The sequence below is a fragment of the Capsicum annuum genome, chromosome 7 (genome assembly GCF_002878395.1).
Source record: "Capsicum annuum cultivar UCD-10X-F1 chromosome 7, UCD10Xv1.1, whole genome shotgun sequence".
Taxonomy (NCBI): domain Eukaryota; kingdom Viridiplantae; phylum Streptophyta; class Magnoliopsida; order Solanales; family Solanaceae; genus Capsicum; species Capsicum annuum.
The window spans coordinates 143,612,373-143,636,243 of NC_061117.1; the positions used below are offsets into that span (position 1 = coordinate 143,612,373).

At 35.7% G+C, this 23,871-nt stretch overlaps 1 protein-coding gene across 1 annotated transcript; it reads right to left on the minus strand.

Moving 5' to 3' along the window:
- Positions 1-16,580: 16,580 nt before the first annotated feature.
- Positions 16,581-22,297, minus strand: LOC107877907 (putative E3 ubiquitin-protein ligase LIN). Its single transcript, XM_016724709.2, is given in 14 exon segments — positions 16,581-16,826; positions 17,072-17,209; positions 17,286-17,417; positions 17,859-17,972; positions 18,050-18,174; positions 18,381-18,430; positions 18,432-18,685; positions 18,791-18,906; positions 18,909-19,041; positions 19,157-19,301; positions 19,372-20,518; positions 20,596-20,680; positions 20,774-21,013; positions 21,861-22,297. Coding segments are annotated over 14 exon segments (2,883 nt in total). The 5' UTR covers positions 21,903-22,297; the 3' UTR covers positions 16,581-16,664.
- Positions 22,298-23,871: the final 1,574 nt, after the last annotated feature.

The following is a 23,871-nucleotide window of genomic DNA, read 5'->3' on the forward strand; positions in this document are numbered from 1 at the left end:
CAATTCCAATTCATCTTCTTCTTCTGCAAAATCAAAAATCTCAAACTGAAAAAAAATCCAAATTCAAAACATCCATCTCCTTCTTCTTCTCCAAAATCAAAAATTCCCAAACTGAAAAAAAGATCAAAATTCTTCTTCTTCGCCAAAATAAAAAATTCCCAAACTGAAAAAAAGATTCAAATTCAAAACATCCATATTTTTCTTCTTCTTCTCCAAATTCAAAAATCCCCAGCATCCATCTTCTTCTTCTTTTTCTCCAAATTCGAAAATTCCCAAATTAAACTGAAAATTTCAATTTCAATACCAAGTTGCTAATGAGTTTCGAACGATTAACAATGGGTGAAACTCCTCCTTCTTCTTCTTCCCCCAAATTAATTCAACCATCGACAAGTAGTAGTACAAGCACTGACCTTGGCCCAACAACTTCACTAACTAATAATAGCCCTCACCTCTATTCTCTTCCTTCCTAGATAATAATCCAAAATTCAAACTAATAATAGCTACTCTTTGTTGGAATTCTTCACTAACTAATAATAGCTACTCTTTGTCGTAATTCTTGAAGTTTTCCATTCATCTAAATCACCATGGCTACTTTGTTAACTGGTAAATTCATTATGCTTCTTCCACTATGCTTTGTCATCAATGGTGATGATGTACTGATACCCATTTCAATTGTTAAGCTAAAATATCAAGGAGGATTTGGACATTAAAGAAAAAAAATTGACCTCATAACAATAGAAGTTTTAGGCATTGAAGAAGAAGAAGAAAAAAATTAAATTTAAAAGAAAAAAGAAGAATTTATGAAAATAATAAATTTATTATTTTTTTGAGTGATGCTGACATGGCGCTGACGTGGTGTTGATGTGGCGCTGACGTGGCAGCGCATGTAAAATACCACACCACATGCAAGTGGTGTAATGCCTGACAAGGTGTAAAAAGTATCACTTTTTATAGTTAAGGTATGTAATAGGTCACTAGTATAGTTTAGGCGTGGGTTAGACTTTTCGGGTATAGTTTGGGGTGGAAACAATGTCTTTTCCCTAATATTAATGACTATTTGGTAGAAAATGCATGGTGGTCATACTTATGAAGAAGCATGAAACATCCAATGTAGGGGTTAAACCTAAGTTGGTGAATAACAGTCTGATCATATGATTTTACATATATAATACTCCCTCCATTTCAAAAGAAATTACCTACTTTGACTTGGCACAAAGTTTAAGAAAATAAAGAAGACTTTTGAATTTTGTGGTCTTAAATTAAAGTTGTGTCAAATGTACGAAAGTACCCTTTAATCTTATGGTCCTAAACATGTCATGTGGAAAGTTAAAATTAAAGTATTGTCAAAAAAGGAAAGGAGTCATTCTTTTTTAAACAGACTAAAAAAGAAAATAGGTTATTCTTTTTTAAACAGAGGGAGTACCTTCACAGCTATTCCATCCAAGGAAGTACAACTGAAAATAATAGTCCTTCAACTTCTTGAAGGGCATAAAAACGGACTTGATTTCCCTAGTAATTTTCTTGAGCTGCTTTGAATAGAATTAATTGTTCCACTTGGCAAATCAATATCCTATAAATGAATAAAATATATGAATTTATTATGATATTAATGTATATCAGTTGTATTGATTGTCTATCAATAACATAGATAAAATCTATTAAGATCTGTCAAGATCTAGTGAACATCTATCAAGATATAAAGTGTTTATTTTTTAGAGAGAAATTAGATGCAATTTCCCCTATAAATAGAGGGGCTCCCTCTTTCTTCATTGTAAATTATTCCTCAAGAGAAATAAAAATTACTCTTTTTTCGTTCTATTTTTCTTTCTCTCTACTTTATATTTCATAACACGTTTTAGCATGAGATTACCATCTCAATTTAAACACTAAGGTATTATTTTTTATTTCTTTCATGTATGGCTATTAATCTTACGAAACTTGAGTTCATTGCCCTTCAAAGTTTTGAAAAGAACTATATTTCATCGGTGTTGGATGTTGAAATTCACTTAGATGCTACGAGTATAAAGAAAGAAAACATAAGATATAATCAAAATCGTGCTAAGGCTATAATTTTCTTGCGTCATCATCTTGACGAAATCTTGAAAATTTAATACCTTACTACTAAGGATTCACTATTTCATGGAATAGCCTAAAAGAAAGATTTGACCACTTCAAGATGGTCATCATCCCAAAAGTACGATATGAATGTAAGCATTTGAGGTTTCAATACTATAAGTCTGTTCATGAGTATAATTCTACCATGTTCAAAATTTCTTATCAATTGAAACTATGTGGAGAGACTGTCAATGTTGATGATATGATGGAAAAGACGCTCTCTACCTTTCATGCCTCGAATGTGCTTTTGCAACAACAATATCGAGAGAAGTGTTTCAAGAAGTATACTAAGCTAAGTTCTCATCTTCTCGTGGCTGAACAAAATAATGATTTGTTAATGAAAAATTACGAGAAATGACCTACTAGATCTGCACTATTCCTTTAGGCTAATTTTCTCTCTGAAAATCATGTTGACATCACATGTTTGGATGTAGCAGATTTCTTTGAGCACCCTGAAGGAAAGATTAATCACTTGATTAGTGATGGTTCTGTGACTATGGAAGAATGATGAACTTTCAATTTTTTCTAGTAACAATAGTTAGCCAATAAAAGATCATATAAAAATAGTTGTTTGCATGAGTGCTAGGGTTTTTTTTAATATTTAAAAATTTAACTAAATATCGTAGTTTATGGTGAAATTGAATTCAATTTGATTCTGTATTGATTAAAGACTCATTAATATTAATTTTAATTATAATATTTTGAATATTATCATCAAACTGTTGTTTGCTAGAATGAAAAATGAAAAGAATGGTACAGTGAATTGTACCACAATTATTATTCTACTCTTTCTGTCTTAACGTAAGAAGGGGGGAGGAACAACTTTACATCTAAATTGCAACTACTATTCGTACATAGCGTAAAAGTACTTTTCAAAGTGATGGCCAAATATTTATTTTTTATTTTGAAAAAAAAAAGTGAGAAGAAATAATATGTTAGTTTTGGACTCTTTGCATGTTGTGATAATAAATAATAAAGTACTATTCTTGTACTTACTATTGTTTAAGATTAAGTGCATAAAGACATATACTATAGTTATTTTCAATCATAAAGATAAACATAATTATTCATTAGTACATAAAAATGATTACTAGTTTATTATATTACTATTTAGTTTTACTTTATAGTTTTTGACACACAAATATTTAATATATTTATTTTGTGTGTTTTATTTTATATGAAGATATGGATAATTCTTAAAGTAAGTTTTCCAATTATGAAGATATTTGTCTGGTTGATTCTGTCACTACGCATACGATAGTCAAAGACGAGAAATATTTTTTCCACCTAAACATGGGCAAGATTAATGTTACTACGATTTTTGGTAGTGCCAAGTTCATTGAAGGCTTTGGAAAAAAACATTATAATCTTGTCTAAGAGAGTTAAACTCATCATAAACAATGTTATGTTTTCTCCTAAATCTCGAAGAAACTTGTTGAATTTTAAAGATATTCGTGAAAATGGTTATCATATTAAGACAATTGATGAGACGAATCTTGAATATCTTGGTATCACCAAGAATGTCATTGGGCAGACACATGTTATAGAAAAGTTTCCTGCTTTATCTTCTGCCTTGTATTGGACAAAGATTAGTGCAATTGGGGCACATCCTATAGTAAACCAGAAGTTTACTAATTCCAATACATTTGTACTTTGACATGATCGTTTGGGACATCCTGAATCTATAATGATCCGAAGAATTATAGAAAATTCAAATGGGCATCAATTAAAGAACTTAAAGATTCTTCCAAATGGTAAATTTTCATGTGATTCTTGTTATCAAGGAAAGTTAATTGTGAGACCATCACCAAAAAAAGTCTGGATTGAGTCTCTTGTATTCTTGGAATGAATACACAGGGATATTTGTGGACCGATTCATCCACTGAGTGGGGTATATAGATAATTTATGGTCCTAATAGATGTTTCTTCTTGATGGTCTCATGTGTGACTATTGTCATCTCACAACTTGGCATTTACAAAATTTTGGCACAAATAATATGATTATGGTCACAGTTTCCTGATAATCAAATTAAGTCTATTCATCTTTAGAATGCTACAGAGTTTTCATCCCAAGCATTTAATAATTATTACTTATCAATTGAGATAAAATTTGAACATCCTATAGCTCATGTTCATGATCAAAATGACCTTATTGAGTCATTAATTAAACATCTGTAGTTGATAGCAAGACCATTGCTAATGAAAATTAAGTTGCCCACTTTTGTTTGGGATCATACGTTTTGCATGCTGCAACACTTATTCATCTTAGATGGACAAATTATCATAAGTTTTCTCTATTGCAATTGATTTTATATCAAGAGCCTAATATATCTCAGTTGAGATTTTTTGGGTGCGATGTGTATGTGCCTATAGCACCACCAAATCGCACCAGGATGGGCCCTAAAGAAAATTAGAAATTCAATGGCAAATATGTTCACTCGATTTGTAGATTGTCAGTTTGATGAGCTAGTTTTCAATAATGAGGGGGGAGAAGATAGTGACATCGAAAGAGAATTTTTTTGAAAAAATCCATCACTGTCTCATCTTAATCCATGTGCTTCTATTTGTGAGCAAGAAGTACAAAAGATTATTCATCTATAAAAAATTACAAATTGAATACCAGACCTATTTATAGATTTGAAAAATATCACCAAATCACATATTCCTATAGAGAATGTACAAATTTGAATTGATGTCCCTAAAGAAATATCCACCAGTGTCATAGCTAATGAATCCAAAGCACGCTTGAAGCATCGTAGACCATTGGGTTCTAAGGATTAAAATCCTAGAAAAAGAAAAATAAATGGTCAAGATAACACTGCGAAAGATTCTCATATAGAAGTTCAAGATTTGAGCAATGTTGATATCCTTGAAGGAATCAATAAGCCTTACTTAAGAAAAGATGAACTACTCATAAATTTAAGTGATGATGAAACTAATTTGAATTGATCAGGAATTGTAGTGGATTATGTCTTTGCATATAATGTTGCAACAAAAATCATGTAAGATTATGAAATCTTGAACCTCAATCTGTCACAAAATGTCGATAAACTAATGATTGATCGAAATGGCAAGAAGCAATTCAATTAGAATTAAATTCACTTCTTAAACGTGAAGTTTTTTATCCTATAGCTCAAACACCAAATCATGTTAAGCTTGTTGACTATCAATGCGTCTTTGTGCAAAAAAATTGAGAAAAATAAAATACAAAGTTATAAGGCACGCCTTGTGGCACAAGGATTTTCACAATGACCTAGTGTTGATTATGAAAAGGCATATTCACCAGTTATGAATGCAATAACATTGTGTTATCTTATTAATTTTACTGTCCATGAGAGACTTGAAATGTAATTGATGGATGTGGTTGTAACCTATCTCTACGAATCACTAGATAATGAGATATACACAAAAGTTTCTGAAGGATTTAAGATGAAGCATATAGTTCAAACCCTCGAGAAATGTATTCCATTAGATTGCAAAAATCATTGTATGGTTTGAAACCATTTGGATGCATGTGGTATAACCGTCTTAGTGAATATTTATCTAAGAAAGGTTATACGAATGATGAAATTTGGCCATGTGCTTTTATAAAGAAAACAACATTGGAGTTTCTTGTACTTGATGTCTATGTCAATGACATAAACCTTATTGCAACTCCAATAGATGTAACGAACCTCCCGGTCATTTGTGAATGTTCTCATCTTCTCTGTTTTAGCGCTCTCCCTAGTTGGTACATAATTTATGACTCACGGTGATGAGTAGTACCAATTTTTGAGGTTTTTGAAAGTTTGTGGTATTTTTAATAATTATTTAATTAATAAATTAATGGTTCAAAATAATAATTTAGTTACTTATGTGCTTAATATAAAGGTGAAATTAAATGGTTAGGGTTTACCATTTATAGTATTAATTAATAGCATTATAAAGTTACAAAAAAGGGGGCAGATAATAGCGGTTTTCATTATTGGAGTTTGAGGAAGAGATTTTGGCTTCAAATTTCAGGTTAGCATTCGTTGTACATTAAAGTATTGATGAAAATTAAGGGTGTTATGATTTCGTCCTAATGGTCTAATAAATATTGGTAACACTTTTGTCTGTATTAAGAATGTGAAGGCAGTGGTACGAATAATAATTCATTAAGAAGCAGTATGGCAACGTTTAAGAAACAACATTGAGGAACAGTAAGTACTGTTCGTCTTTATTGAATTAAGAAACAGTAGGTTAGCAATTCATATTTTTTGTCTTTATTAAGAGTAATGAAAAAAAAATAGAGAGAAGGTTAGACTACAGGTCATTAGCATCATATGATGCTATTACTGGAATTAGCATCGTGTTTTTGAAATTGAAAACCAACAGTGGTTATTTTTTTTACAATAACAACGTAATGATGGTGACGCCATATTCATATTGAGGATAATGTTAAGATGGGTAGAGAAATTAAGGTTTAAGCCTTGATTTTGGCAATTGCAGGCCATTGTTTTGAGTGTTTCTTTAGATCTTAAATTTTTAAGTGAGAATGTGTAAAATGGTTGTCATTAGATTCATATTTTTATGAGGATTATATATTGAAATAGATTTTGAACATTCTGAAACTTTGAGAAAAGGAAAGGCGCTTACGGACTGACTATATTTGGATTCATTGGTTGAGGTAGGTTATGGTTTAATTGGAGTTTAGACTCGACTTAATTGTGTGTATGCTCCTAAATTGGATACTTGTGGGTTGGTATTCGGACATGCTTGAAATTATTGATATTTGGATTATTGATTCGTGTATAAATGTTTATTGAAAATTGACTTGATGAAATTGTCTTATGACTTCAAGTATACTTGTAAACTTGGTACATTGTGTTGTATGTTGTGAGGTTGTGTAAATTGATATTGATAATACTTGTTTATATTTATGTTGGATCGGGTACCACGCAGGTACGTTTATATTTATGTTAGATCGGGTACCACGCCGGTACATTTATATTTATGTTGGATCGGGTACCACGCTGGTACGTATATATTTATGTTGGATCGGGTACCACGCTGGTACGTTTATATTTATATTGGATCGGGTACCACGCTGGTACGTATATATTTTGTTGGATTGGGTACCATATCGGTACGTTTATATTTATGTTGAAACGGGTACCATGCCGGTACGGTACATGAACATACATTGCTCCCATTAGGTCATGACTATTTGGGCAAAAATAAGTGTCATAGCATGTGTGTACATACTTGTGCTGATTCTGTGGATGTTTACCATATGGTTGATACTCTTGATAGTTATGTGGTTTGTTTGTGAGCATTGTTGACCTGTTATTGTTGTATTGTTGATTCAATGAGAATTTGTTATTCGATGATGCCTGTCTACTTATTTTTCTAATTATGTTGTGTACATCCTATTAAGTTGAGTTGGCCTATGATGCCTACCAATACATAGTGATTTGTGCTGATACGACCCTGTACTCTTCTTTTGTTGAGTGCAAAAAGTTTTTATGAGGCTCAGACACGACCTCACCTTTATAGTTGATAGCAGATCTTGATCCGAAGGGTGAGCACTCCGTCTTTAGGCTACCACGAGTCATCTTATTTGTTATTGTCCATCTTTTGGGCAATGAAACATTCCTTATTTACTTTATGTATTTACTTTATGTAGAGATTTCTTCAAACAAGATTTGTTAGTAGTTCTTGTACGATGACTTTCGAGTCTTGGGGATTTTAGTAAGTATTTATTTGACTTACGCATTAATAACGAATAGTCTAGAATTATTAGTATTATGTTGATTTTATGATATCATCATCTTAATATTGACTAAGTACTTAGGTAAAGGTTGGGTTTAGATAGTTTTATCACAGGAAGATTAGTGTGGGTGCCACTCATGGCCTTTTGGGTCGTGATAAAGTTAGTATCAAAGCCTAGGTTCGTCGATCTATTCGTACAAGAACATGTCTAGTAGAGTTTTGTGGAATAGTATAGAGACGTCTATACTTTTATTCGAGAGGCTATAGGGCAATAAGAAAATTCAAATTCTTCTTTCGTACATGCTATTACTTGATTTCAATTGGTATTTGACGATTTTAATTGGTATTTGATTTCTTTCACTCTTATTCTTGCAGATGGTAAGAACACGAAAGAATGGGGCGAGAGGAGAAAGTGGTGAAAAAAGGAGAGCAGCGTCCGCCAGGGGCAGAGCTCAGGCTACGAGGCCAGCTAAAGGGAGGCTAGTATTTCCGCCCCCACATAAGGATTTGCCTGAGGTTGTAGAGGATGGAGCTATAGCAGTACAAGATGAACGAGTGTCAGTTCATAATAGGGTTGCACCAGCTCAGGGAGGTGAAGCTCCGATTTAGATATCTCCCGCTATGATTCAATAGGTTCTGAGTTTTTTAGGTGGTTTGGCAGGATCAGGGAATATGCTCGCAACACCTGCAGTCCAGCATGGGATGGAGCATGCTGCTGCTATAGCCCCTTGAATAGAAGAAGCGCAGGAGCAAATATTTTTCCAAGATAGGTTATGGGTCTGGTGATGATCGGAGATGAGCACGAGTTATTCTATAAGTTTATAAAGATAAAGCCCCCTGTCTTTCATGGAACTGAGTCGGAGGGTTCTACGAGTTTATTATTGACTATCATAAGAGTCTGCACAAGATAGGGGTGGTTGAAAGGTATGTTGCAGAACTGGTTACTTTTCAGTTTTAGGGGCATGCTAAGATGTGGTGGAGGGCCTATGTTGAGTGTAGGGATCCATCTTTGCCTCCCTTGACTTGGACACAGTTTTACTCAAATTTTATAGAAAAGTACGTTCCTCGTACTTTGAGACATAGAAAAAGGGATGAGTTTACTAATATTAAGCAGGGGAACATGTCAGTTGCGGCCTATGAGGCCAAATTTCATTCATCTTGGTATGTATCTCACTTGTTAAAGACTGAGAAGGAGAGGATTCGTCTTTTTGTGAAGGGGTTGAACACCGATCTCCAGATTTCTGCTCTTTAAATGACATCTTCAGGTAGGTCTTTTCAGGAGATGGTTGATTTTGTCAAGAAGGTGGAGAGCGTAAGGCAAGAGGGTTATGCTAAGGCATCAGGAAAAAAGGCCCGCAGAAGAGGCAGTTTCAGTGATTCTTATTCTAAGGGTTAAGGTTCACAGGGATACCCTACCCACCCGAGTCATTCAGCGATGCCAGTGTTTGTGGGTGGTCCGTCAGAAGCTAGCTAGCCATTTTCGTACTCTGGTCGTTACCTCGCTTCATCTTCGTCAGCTCAGCGGCTTACCTCAGACTGTATATATTACGAGTGTGGCGGAGTGGTTCATGTTAAGAGGTTTTGTCCTAATGCAAGGAAGTTTAGCCAATCTAGCCAACAGCAGGCTCCTAGAGCTCTCATTTCGGCAGGTAGGGGAGGTGGTGGTAATGGTAGAAGTCGTCCACAGGGTGGTCATGGGGGTTATCAGGCGGTAGGGGTGGTAGTAAGCCCCATCGAGGTGGTTCTCATCTTAGCAGAGGTGACGTTCATACTGATGATAGGGCCCATGTCTATACCTTTCCAGGCAGGGCCGAGGCAGAGGCATCAGGCGTTGTTATTACAGTTGCTATTCTTGTTTGTGACCAGATGGCCACCGTATTATTTGATCCCGGCTCTACTTTTTCATTCATGTCTACTAATTTTGCTATGGGATTGGACATGTTGTGGGATTTTCTTGACTTTCTGATTCATGTGTCTACTCTTGTTGGTGATTCTGTTGTTGTTGATAGAGTTTATCGTTCTTGTTCTTTTATGTTTATAGGGTATCAAACTTGGGCAGATTTAGTGATTCTAGACATAGTAGATTTTGATATAATTTTGGGTATGAGTTGGTTGTCCCCATATTATGCTATATTAGATTGTCATGCTAAGACAGTGACTGTAGCTATGCCGAGAATAGATAGACTTGTGTGGGAGGGTGATTATAGTTCTGCTCTAATGAAACTTATTTCCTTTTTGCATGAAAAGAGGTTAATTGGGAGAGGTTGTTTGGCCTTCCTAGCAGATCTTCAGGACACTTCCACAGATGTCCCATCTATTGAGTCAGTCCCTGCGGTGTGTGAGTTCCAAGAGGTTTTTCCTGTAGATTGCCTGGTATGCCGCTAGACCGAGACATTGATTTTTATATTGATCTAGATCCAGGTACTCGTCTTATTTCCATTCCTTCCTATAGGATGGCTCCGGCTGAGTTGAGAGAGTTAAAGGCTCAGACGCAGGATTTGTTGAGTAAGGGTTTTATCCGTCTAAGTGCCTCTCCATGGGGTACTCCTGTCTTATTTGTAAAGAAGAAAGATGGTAGTCTTCGTATATGTATATATTACAGGCAGTTGAACAAAGTCACGATCCGTAACAAGTATTCTTTACCCCGTATAGATGATTTATTTGACCAGTTGCAAGGTGCATCCATATTCTCTAAGATTGATTTGAGGTCTGGGTATCATTGCTTAAGATTTGGCCTAATGATATTTGTAAGAATGTATTCTGAACCATGTATGGGCACTTTGAGTTTCTTGTGATGTCTTTTGGGTTGACTAATTCCCCAGCTGCTTTTATGAGTTTGATGAATGGGATATTTAAACCCTACTTGGATTCTTTTGTGATTGTCTTTTTATGATATTCTGGTTTACTGTAAGAGTAAAGAGGAGCATGAGAATCACTTAAGGATTGTTTTGGGTTTCTTAAAAGAGAAAAAACTTTATGCAAAGTTCTCTAAGTATAAGTTCTGGTTGGCTTCTGTATCCTTTTTGGGGCATGTGGTTTCGAAGGAAGGGGTTATGGTAGACCCACAGAGGATTGAAGAGGTTAAGAATTGGGCTAGGCCTACTTCAATGACGAAGGTTCGTAGCTTTGTTGGCTTAGCAAGTTATTGCCGCAAGTTCGTGAAGGGGTTTGCTTCTATTGCTACTCATATGACGCGGTTGACTCAGAAGGATGTACCTTTTATTTGGTCTAATGAATGTAAGGAGAGCTTTCAAAAGCTCAAGACCTTGTTGACTACCGCTCGTATTCTTGCCTTGCCGGTAAAGGGTAAGGATTTTATTATTTATTGTGATGCCTCACGTTCTGGTTTAGGTGTTGTGTTAATGCAGGAAAGGAATGTTATTGCTTATGCTTTGAGGCAATTGAAACCCAATGATAAGAATTATCCCACACATGATTTGGAGTTAGCTATTGTAGTTTTTGCTCTTAAGATATGGATGCATTACTTGCATGTGAAGTGTTCACTGATCACCGTAGTTTACAGTATGTGTTCACGCAGAGCGATTTGAATTTGAGACAGCATAGATGGATGGAGCTGCTCAAAGATTATGATATCACTATTCTCGACCATCCGGGGAAGACTAATGTAGTCGCTGATGCATTGAGTAGGAAGTCGGCAATTATGGGTAGTTTGGCTTATTTGAATGCTAGCAGGCGTCCGTTGGCTAGAGAGATTCAAACTCTGATTAACAAGTTTTTTTGACTTGCAGTGACCGAGAAAGGAGGAATCTAGCCAGCATTGAAGCAAGGTTCACATTTCTTGATCAAATCAAGGCTAAACAATTTGAGGATGCTAAGTTGAGCAAGATTCGTGATAAGGTTTTGCAGGGTGAGGCCAAAGAGGCCATTCTTGATAGTGATGGGGTGTTGAGGATTAAGGGGCGAGTTTGTGTACCTCGTGTTGATGATTTGATTTCTACTATTCTAGTTGAGGCTTATTGTTCGAAGTATTCTATACATCCTGGAGTGACTAAGATGTATCATGACTTAAGGCAGCATTACTGGTGGGTTCGGATGAAGCGTGACATAGTTGATTTTGTTGCTAAATGCCAGATATGCCAGCAGATAAAGTATGAGCATCAGAATCCTGGTGGTGCTCTTCAGAGGATGTCCATTCCTGAATGGAAATGAGAGAGAATAGCTATGGATTTTCTTGTGGTCTTCCTAAGACTTTGGGGAAGTATGATTCTATATGGGTTATTGTTGATAGGTTGACAAAGTCTGCACATTTCACTCCAGGTCAAGTGACTTATAATGCAGAAAAGCTGGCCAAGATTTATCTTAAGGAGATTATTCGGTTGCATGGGGTCCCACTTTTTATTATCTCGGATAGGGGTACTCAATTTACCTCTACCTTTTAGAAGAAGTTGCATGAGCAGTTGGGCACAAGGTTGGACCTTAGTACAGCTTTTCACCCTCAGACCGATGGGCAGTCCGAGCGAACGATTTAGGTGTTAGAGGATATACTTCGCGCATGTATGATGGATTTTGGAGGTCATTGGGATCAGTTTCTACCTTTGGCCAAGTTTGCATATAATAACAGTTATCATTCGAGTATCGATATGGCGCCGTTTGAGGCTTTGAGGAACCCAAGATCTCCCATTGGGTTGTTTGATACATTTGAGGTGAGACCCTGGGGTACTAATCTGTTGAGGGACTCATTAGAGAAGGTCAGATTCATTTAGGAGAAACTTATAGCAGCTCAAATCAGGAAAAAGGAGTATATGGATTGAAAAGTTAGAGATATGCACTTTTGGAGGGTGAGCAAGTGTTGCTCAAGATTTTACCCATGAAGGGTGTCATGCATTTTGGTAAGTGAGGTAAGCTCAGTCCTAGACATATTGGACCATTTGAGATTCTTCATCGTGTAGGGCCGGTGGCCTATAGATTAGCATTACCTCCGAGTTTGTTGGGAGTTCATCCTGTGCTTCATGTATGTATGCTAAAGAAGTTTGATAGTGATGGTAACTACATAATTCATTGGGATTCGGTCTTGTTAGATGGAAACCTCTCTTATGAAGAGGAACCTGTTGTTATTCTTGATAGAGTTGTTCATAAGTTGAGGACTAAGGAGATTGCGTCTGTGAAGGTCCAGTGGAAGAACCGTCCTATTGAGGAGGCCACTTGGGAGACTAAAGCAGACATGCGTAGCAAGTATCCACATCTTTTTGTGAATTTCGGTAATGTCTTGTTTTCCTTTTTTGTATTGTGTTTACCCGTTCGAGGACAAATGGCTGTTTAATTGGTATCTGATGTAACGACCCCCCCGATCGTTTGTGTAATGTTCTTATCTTCTCTATTTTATTGCTCTTCGTAGTTGGTACATTATGACTCACGATGATGAGTAGTGCCAATTTTTGAGGTGTTTGAAAGTTTTGGGTATTTTTAATAATTATTTAATTAATAAATTAATGGGTCAAAATCAAAATAACAATTTAGTTACTTATGTGGTTAATATAAAGGTGAAATTAAATGGTTAGGGTTTACCATTTATAGTATTAATTAATAGCATTAGAAAGTTACAAGAAAAGGGGCAGATGATAACTGTTTTCATTATTGGAGTTCGAGGAAGAGATTTTGGCTTCAAATTTCAGGTTAGCATTCATTGTACATTAAAGTATTGATGAAAATTGAGGGTGTTATGATTTCATCCTAATGGTCTAATAAATATTGGCAACACTTTTGTCTGTATTAAGAATGAGAAGGCAGTAGTACGAATAATAATTCATTAAGAAGCAGTATGGTAGCGTTTAAGAAACAACATTGAGGAACAGTAAGTACTGTTCGTCTTTATTGAATTAAGAAACCGTAGGTTAGCAATTCATATTTTTTGTCTTTACTAAGAGTAATGAAAAAAATAGAGAGAAAGGTTGGGCTATAGGTCATTAGCATCGTATGATGTTATTACTGGAATTAGCATCGTGTTTTTAAAATTGAAAACCAACAGTGGTTATTTTTTATACAGTAATAACGTAATGATGGTGACGCCATATTCATATTGAGGATAATGTTAAGATGGGTTGATAAATTAAGGTTTAAGCCTTGAGTTTGGCAATTGTAGGCCATTGTTTTGAGTGTTTCTTTAGGTCTTAAATTTTTAAGTGAGAATGTGTAAAATGGTTGTCATTAGATTCATATTTTTACGAAGATTATATATTGAAACAGATTTCAAACGTTCCAAAACTTTGAGAAAGGGCAAAACGCTTATGGACTGACTACATTCGGATTTATTGGTTGAGGTAGGTTATGGTTTAATTGGAGTTTAGACTCGACTTAATTGTGTGTATACTTCTAAATTGGATACTTGTGGATTGGTATTCAGACATACTTGAAATTGTTGATGTTTGGGTTGTTGATTCGTGTATAAATGTTTATTGAAAATTGACTTAATAGAATTGTCTTATGACTTTAAGTGTATTTGTAAACTTGGTACATTGTGTTGTATGCTCTAAGGTTGTGTAAATTGATATTGTTAATACTTGTTTATATTTATGTTGGATCGGGTACCACGCTGGTACGTTTATATTTATGTTGGATCGGGTACCACATCGGTACGTTTATATTTATGTTGGATAGGGTACCACGCCGGTACGGTACATGAACATAGATTGCTCCCATTAGGTCATGACTATTTGGGCAAAAATAAGTGTCATAGCATGTTTGTACATACTTGTGCTGATTCTGTGGATGTTTACCATATGGTTGATACTCTTGATAGTTATGTGGTTTGTTTGTGAGCATTGTCGACCTGTTATTGTTGTATTGTTGATTCAATGAGAATTTTTTATTCGATGATGCCTATTTACTTGTTTTTCTAATTATGTTGTGTACATCCTATTAAGTTGAGTTGGCCTATGATGCCTACCAGTACATAGTGATTTGTGCTGATTCGACCCTGTACTCTTCTTTTGTTGAGTGCAAAAAGTTTTTCTGAGGCTCAGACACGACCTCACCTTTATAGTTGCAGATCTTGATCCGAAGGGTGAGCACTCCGTCTTTAGGCTGCCATGAGTCATCTTATTTGTTATTGTCCATCTTTTGGGCAATGAAACATTCCTTATTTACTTTATGTAGAGATTTCTTCAGACATGATTTGTTAGTAGTTCTTGTACGATGACTTTCGGGTCTTGGGGATTTTATAAGTATTTTATTTGATTTCCGCATTAATAATGAACAGTCCTGAATTATTAGTATTATGTTGATTTTATGATATCATCATCTTAATATTGACTAAGTGCTTGGGTAATGGTTGGGTTTAGATGGTTCTCCCACAGGAAGATTAGTGTGGGTGTCACTCATGGCCCTTTGGGCCGTGACAATAGAGCTTCACAAGGCTATTGATTGCCTAAACAAAGAATTTGAGATGAAAGATTTTGGAAGGACAAAATTATGTCTTGATTTGTAAATTGAGCATTTGACAAACGGTATATTTATCCATCAATCTGCCTACACACAAAGAGTATTGAAAAGGTTTTATATGGATGGAGCACATACATTAAGTACTCCAATAGTTGTTCGATCACTTGATGAGAATAAGGATCCATTCTGACCTCAAGAAAAGAATTAGGAACTCCTTGGTCCTGATGTACTATATCTTAGTGCAATTGGTGCACTAGTGTATCTTGGAAATATCATAAGGCCTGATATAGCCTTTTCAGTTAATTTATTAGCAAGGTATAGTTCTGCTCTTACTAGGACATATTGGAATGGGATCAAACACATTTTACGGCACCTAAAAGGGACTATCAATATGAGCTTATTTTATTTTAAAGATTGCAGTTTCGATCTTGTTGGTTATGTTGATGTTGGGTATTTATCAGACCCGCATAAAGATCAACCTCAAAAAAGATATGTGTTCATATGTGGGGGTACTGTCATATTTTGGAGATCCACAAAGCAGTCTATCGTAGCCACCTCATTGAACTTGCTAAGATTATAGTTATTCATGAAGCAAGCCGAGAGTGTGTAGTTGAGGTTCAGGAACCTATTCCAAATGTTTTATACATAAATACAACAAAAAAACCAACATACCCTACATCTCATTCGAAAAAAAATGTGATTTTGGAATATGACAAAGTACTCAAAATTTCATATGAAGATAATGTAGCATGCATAGCACAACTTAAGGGAGGATTCATAAAAGGAGATATTGCGAAGCACATTTCGCCCAAGCTTTTCTTTACACGTAAGCTACAAAAAATGGTGATATTAACGTGCAATAAATTTGATCAAGTGATAATGCCGTTGATTTATTTACCAAGTCTCTTCCAACTGCAACTTTCAAAAGAATGGTGCACAAGATCGAGATGCAAAGGTTCAAGGATGTTCTCATTAGAGGGAGTTAATACGCGTTGTACTCTTTTTTCCTTATGAATTTTCCTTGTAAGTTTTTTAGTAAGGTAACCTATATGTGTATTATTAGATATGTGTACTCCTTTTCCTTCACTAGAGTTTTTCTATTTTATGTTTTTTTTCCAGCAAGGTTTTAACGAGACACATTATCCACTAGCTAGACATTCAAGGGAGAGTTATAATATTAATGTATATCAGTAGTAGTGAATGTCTATCAAAAATATAGATAGTATCTATCAAGATCTAGTGAATATCTATCAAGATATGAAGCGTTTATATTTTAGAGAGAAACTAGGCGTAATTTCCTCTATAAATAGAGAAGTTTTCTTCATTGTAAATCATACCTCAAGAGAAATAAGAATTACTCTCTCTTCTCCCTTTATTCTTTTTCTTCTCTACTTTATATTTCATAATAGAATCAATATTTAGGTGTATCTTCTCTCATGTATATATATATCAAAGGGAAAATCTTTCACCTGAATGCTGTTATCAAGACATCCACAATACAGTTTTCCTTCAACAAGAGTCGGGCATTTTGCATTCTTCTGTTGATTTAAAAGTTTGGTTGCTCCATTCCATGAATGCACCTGATTTTGGGATGCAAATTACAATAAAACTAGCAACATCCAACGATTCACATACAAACTCATTATCAACATTCATAAGATTTTTGCTAAAAACACAAGTCCCAATCACAGCAGGAGAGAAGGAAAAAAAATTTATAACTTGTTAGCCGATTGCATTTGCATGTTAATCAATCAATGTTTATTATTTTCACAAAATGCGAATTGAACATTCTAAATTTTGTACTTAAAAACCCCGGAGAACTGACGTTAATGCCAGCACCCTGAGGAATGAAACATGACAAGCTATTTGCTGACAAGCTATTTGCAACCAGTAGGTTATTGACATGATCCTTCATTTCATGAATCTCCTCACATTCTATTCCTTCATCACGGATGGACCACACCTACAAGTGACAGGACAGACAGGTTTATCAAGATAAACCATATGTGTTTATGAGTCTTGAGAAATGTATGTCTTACCCTCACAGTTCTATCAAGTGAACCACTGTACAACTTTTCTGCTGGTTGTAGAACCACCAGGCTTGTCACAGCTTTGAGATGATCTCGGATTTCTTGGATGATGTGTAAACTTTTAGCTTTTACTTTCCATACCTTCAAGGACAAAGAAATTTTCCATCAAACTCAACCTTGCAAGCTTTTGTTCTACCATCTGAACATGACCAGGGTCTTTTTATCTAAACATTGCTCTATAACAATGTTGATAAATACGTATTCATTATATGCAGGGGCAGACTAATTCCACTCTAACATATATTACGTATGATATCTTCTTTTCCTTTAGCACAGACAAAAGAAGTATGGACTTGAGCCGGGGGTCTTTCGGAAACAGCCTTTCTACTTCATCAGAGGTAGAGGTATGGACTGCGTACATCTTACCCCCCCCAGACCCCACAAAGTGGGAATACACTGGGTTTGTTGTTGTTCTTTAGCACAGACAAAAGATATTAATTTACAATTTCACAAGGCAGGAAAAATCAAGCATCTTGAACCAATGAAGCGAGTTTATCTGAACATATATATTAGATGACAAACCTTTATAGTTCCATCTGGACTTGAGAAAACTTTATTTCTGAAGCACCGAATTGAAGAAACTTCACCGTTAGTGCTGCAATCCATGAGTGCAATTTCTTTATGATTCCACATATCCTGATACCAGTAAAATTTGGAAGATTAGGGAGGTTAGTATTGCTGATAACTAATGTGGAGACATACCAGAAACTTACAGCACTGGATTCTCTCTCTTCTGAAAAAAGGTTAAAAATTTTGAAAGCCATGGTGGATGATTTCTTTAGTTCTCTCAAGCCTTTATGTATATCCTTCACATGGTATGTTAGATCATGCAGTCCTTCTGAATACCATATGACAAATGAGAATAATCTTCAATGACCAACATTATGTCTTACATATAAAACCATGCGCAACTAAACCACGGTAACATGTCAAAAGTACATCATGTATAGACAAATAATTCCATATCAATATTGACGGATTACTGCTCATATATACCTGAAAGCTTCCATAATTAAATGTCGTGATATTGAATGTTCCACGTACCAGGGTCACGGATAAAGCTCCTCAGTGCAAGCAAGCAAAGTGCTTTATTCTGTGTCACTTGAAGACTTGAATATTGATACGAACTGCTTGAACAAGCATACTCTTGCTGCTCCTCTAATTCCAGTGTCTGGAAGGATGGTCAGCATGTAAACCAGCCAAGTAGAGGACAGAAAACATGCAGAAAATAAATCTTCTGAGTTACTCTTCAGGCCATCTGCTAAAACCTCAAATAGTAATCCAAATTCATAGCTGACCAGAGAAAATGACATTTTCCTCTCCCAGTCCTCAGCAGCTTGCTCTTCTGCCTATAAAGGATTTTTTACAGTACAGAAGAGGATTGAAATTTAGTATTTGTATCTGGTATCATGATTTAGGAATGCTACTGCATCAGTTATAGGAATGAAACTGACCGTTGTCTCTTGACCACCAGACAGATCTCCAATATCATTTTGCGCCACATTACTATCTGTCCGGCCAAGTCCTGCACGTTTAAGTAAAAGCTCCCTGATAAGAGGTTTACCAGAATAGGAAACCTTCCCAGGAGCACTAAAAGTGTCTCAGCAGCAGCTATTTGAGCGTCAGGATTATCTGAATTTCTGAGACACATAATTAGGACATCTACAGCTTCCTCTCTATAGATGCTCATTTTCCTTGGTTCTGCCTGCAGTTCAAGACAGCCCATGTTATTTCACATGAGATGTGATTGTTCATTTCCAGACAGAGAAAACACAGAGAGCTAGGTTGAGGATGATACATTGATAAACTAAGACTCGTACAAGCAGATCAAGTTGTAGAATTAGGCCAGCCACAACTGGACATTGATCAGGGAGAGCTGTTTGTAGATATATGAGGAGGCTGTGCATTGAGCTATAGGTACTGTCATTCTTAATAATGTGCAACACTTGCTCATTAAGTGTCCTCCTGGAGAAATAATACAGTGAGTGAAAGTAGTTGAACAAGATGGAATTTCATATAGTTAAGAGCTATATACCTGTTTAACTTGACCAGTTCAGATAGGAATTGGATTATCTCAAACCTATGTGCCTCGTTAGACTCAATGAAGCTCTCTAACAAGTGGGTTAATTCAGCTTTATTAGCTATCATATTTATGCATCGTCCATCCAGTTGCATGCATCTCATCAGTATAAGCATAGCTGATAGTCGTTCTTCGACTAATTCAGCTTCCAAGATGCATAAAATAGCCTCAACTACTCTTGCTGAAGTCAACCTCTTGACAATTTTGGAAGCTCTTTCGTCCTCTGTGTTTCTAAGAACATGTTGTAGAAGAAGCACTGAAGCTGCTTTGGGCTTCATAAACATGCTAACGAAGTCTTCCTCCCTGCCTAGAAGAACTTTTAAAAAAGAGTCCAGCAATTCCATTTCTGCAAGATTTCCAATGAATGGCATCAATAGGTAGATCAGAACAACAGCTTCCAGTAACCCTTTCTGGAAAAGGGCAACAATGCATTCTACATCAGTATCAACTCTGGTCAGTGTATGAATGACACAGCTATCTCTTGAGCCCAGCTCACAGAGAAGAAATATCGTTGCCATCAAAACATGGGGATCAACAGAATTGGAAAGGATGTCTACAAAACCATTGACAACTGGAGGTTTTGACAGAATTGTCTGAATATCAACCATCTGACCTTCTCTCCAGATCTGCTCAATTTGAAGCACTGCCATTTCAGACTCTCTCAGAATCTCTGATGTACAGAGGTTGGTTATTGCACAACAAAGCTCATTGATGGTTCCATCTAAAGAACCTAATCCTCCTAAACTAGTGTGAGGAGCTGATATCTTCACAGGTTGATATTCAGGCTCACACCTATTCAGTTGCATTTGAACAGGAGTTGAATTTTGGTCCTTTTCCTGCCAGTTTGCAATGAAGCGCCTGAGCACATAATTTATTTTTGGCAGTTGAGTACTATGTAACTTCTGCCGCGCTATTGGGCAAGTGGAGTTTCCCCTCTCCATCCATTCTTGAATTGCCTTTCTTTCATATGTCTGACCAGTCTCAGAAGTCACCGGATCTTCAAGTACATAAGTAGTTATGGGACATACAAAATCCTTTGGTGGTGTATTATTTCCGCTGGATTGAATATTATCATAGTCTTCTATCAAAGGATCTGGATGGCTGATTTAGCATTATAGTCATAAATCGTTATGTAAAGAAATGTAGAATTATAGCAAATGCTTTATTTATATACCTCCCAGCTTGATTCTCCCAAAATAGGCTGCTTTTCATTTAGGTATTGCCTCTGCCATGTGTTGAGCAATTCCATTCTATTGTTCACATCCTAAAAGACAGAAGGATGACTTTAATATCTAGAACAATCTGTATAGGTGTATCAGTCTGCAGGCTATTCTGATTCATTGTTATTATCGCTTACCTCATTTTCACCTTTGTATTCACTGGAATAAGGATCATTGGAATCATCACTTGAACAAGACTCATGTTCCGAATCAAAATTGGAATTTCCCAAAGGCATTAATTTTATTGATGATCTTTGGCTTGTAAGAACCTTCAGGGATACTCTCTCAGGATAAAATGAGGGAAACCTGGATAACTCTTTGCTACACCTATTCAATTTGAACGACTTGTCTCCTTCAAAAGAATCAGCCCATATTGGCTTCACAGAAGTATGAACGAAAAATGTCATACAAAGTTACAGTAAATGAGAAATTATCAGAATGGATTCATAGGATATTCCCATGTAATGAAAAGTGAAAAAATAAAAATAAAATAGCATACTGTTTTTAATTTGTTCAGGAAATTCAGATTTTGAGAGGCATATAACACTGAGTTCTTTGGCAATAAAATGTAAAAATAGAAGACGCCAAACACTAGGTAACAGAAGTCTTTGACCTACATGGTCAGATATCACTTTCAAGTGTTTTGAAATTGTACTACCATATTCAATTTCGTTCATATTTCCGGATGGACAGAGTCGAAGATGAACAATCATGCACACCCAAGGAAGTCATCCAGACAGAATGAACTGTTATTGAATAATGCAATACAGACACAGAAACTTTTGGTGTAAATTACATAATTAAGAGGGGAAGAAAACTTCATAGCCATTTTCTCACGCATAGAAATTGATAAATTCTTTTTTAAAAAAGAAAGAGTTAGTAGCGGACCCAGCAATGGTTTCGTTGCAGTAGAACACATCAGAACCGGGGACCCTGTAGCTGCCCGAATAACAATTTTTGAGAGTTAGACGTACATTTCGGGCTCACTCTGCCAACTAAGAAATCAGAAGTTAATTTATTACAGTAGAATTAGAAAACTATGCGGTAATTTGACCTAGAAATTTACATCATGTAGCTGTAGAGACTAGACATATACTTGGTTTGAGTTCTCTAAAGTTCCCCTCTAAGTCAAAATCAAAGCAGCTAAACATTATCATAAGATGAAGAATTACTGTATACAACAAACTAAATTAGGTAGAATTCTAAATAAAAGTAAAGCATTACATTATACCGTCCATTTTCCAATGCAAATTCTTCATTGATCATCTCCTCATCATTGCTAAACTCCAAATAGTCACTGTTTTCAATCCATTGTACAATTACGGATGGAGGTTCAATGAACCTGACCAGATTTTTCGCTTGCAAAACCTCCTTGAAATATCCAGCAAAAACCCTACAATTCTCATCATGTTTTTTTCATACTCTCTCTCCAAATATTTTAACTTGGAAGCTTGCTCTCTGCTCATAGTTGACAAGGACTTGGTAGCTGCTGAAACCATCACCGACTCATCATCACCATGATAACCCGAGTTCAATGATATACAAGACAATTTTCTTGACCTTTGGTCATTGTACCAATGAAGAATGGGAATGAGATGAATATGATGGTGGGTTTAATTGGTGTGAAAGGAAAATATTGGGAAATAAATTTTGAGCAAAATACATATTGTTTTGGAAAAGGTATCACTGTTCATATAGTTATGTCTATTCAGAAAAAGATAATGTTTTGAATGAACAGACATGTCTCTTTCATAAGTCATTGCTACCTTTTATAAGAGACATCTGATGGCTATATAAACCTACTTTCATTCATATGTTTAGAAATTTAAAAAAAAAAAAATTAAAATAAAAACTCTTCTTTTCTTCAAAACATTCTTTGTGATTAATCAAATCGTTGAGTAAATTCGACGAATCCAATTATTTGAGGTACTACTATAGTTGGATTGAAAGTCATTTTATCCTAGGAGGAAGATTTCAAAACCTCGGGTACAGTGTGAGAGGAATTATTCCTTAAAGACACTCCGTGAAATGGGGGAACTTAGCTTTATATTTCTATTTCATCTTAATTTCTGCAAAAATAAAACACACTTCTTAGAAAGATCACTTTGATCTTGTGTTGAGTGTATTTTTGTACTTCATAGTGTTCTTGTTTTAAACTTGAACTAGTGCTGAAGTTGTTGTGCCTAAATACAGATTCTTGTACCCGAAATACATAAAAAATAGCAATCTTAAGGAATAACCCTTGCAGAATCTGTGTTGCTTGTTTTTGGAGATTAAAGCTTAAAGCTTTCTACTCCATTTGAACTTAACTAGTGATTCGAAAACATAAAATCTTCATCACAAGTTAAAGATCATTCGGTTGACGATTGGAAGTCATAAAAACTTCATCGTTAACTAGAAACAAGAGGAAAAGTTTAAAGTTGCTTAACTTTATAAATAATATTCTGAAAATACTAAATTTTATTATTTTGTGGTGACAGGAAAAATGAGTAACGAAAGTCAAATGCAAGATGCAGCTACAACTGTGGGGGCAACTAGTATTGCCTCAAAAAGTCGAGCAAATGCTCCACAACCAATGGCACCTGCGGAGAAGTTCAAAAAATTTGCGGGCATTGACTTGAAGCGATAGCAGCAAAAGATGTTCTTTTACCTTACCACTCTATGCCTTCAAAGGTTCACTAGTGAGGATGCTCCTGAGGTGCCCGAAGGAACTTCGGACAAAAAGCATTTCATGATTGTAGAGGCTTGGAAGCACTCAGACTTTCTTTGCAGGAATTATATCTTAAGTGGTCTCCAAGACAACCTCTACAATATTTACAGTGGAAGTAAGACATCGAAGGAATTGTGGGGGGCACTAGAACGAAAATATAAGACAAAGGATACGGAAATTAAGAAATTCTTTGTTGCAAGGTTTCTGGACTTTAAAATGATAGATAGAAAATCAGTTGTCTCTCAAGTTCGAGAATCGCAAGTAATCATCCATGATCTCTTAGTAGAAGGTATATCTTTGAAAAATACCTTAGTTGAACAAATTGAAAATGTTCTTAGTACTCACATAAATTGTTTTGTAGGTTTGATTGTGAATAATGTATTTCAAGTAGCAGCGATCATTGAGAAGCTACCACCTATGTGGAAAGACTTCAAAAACTACTTGAAGCACAAACGCAAGGAGATGACTGTCGAAGATCTTATTGTCTGACTGCATATTGAAAAGGATAACAAGGCTGCCGAGAGA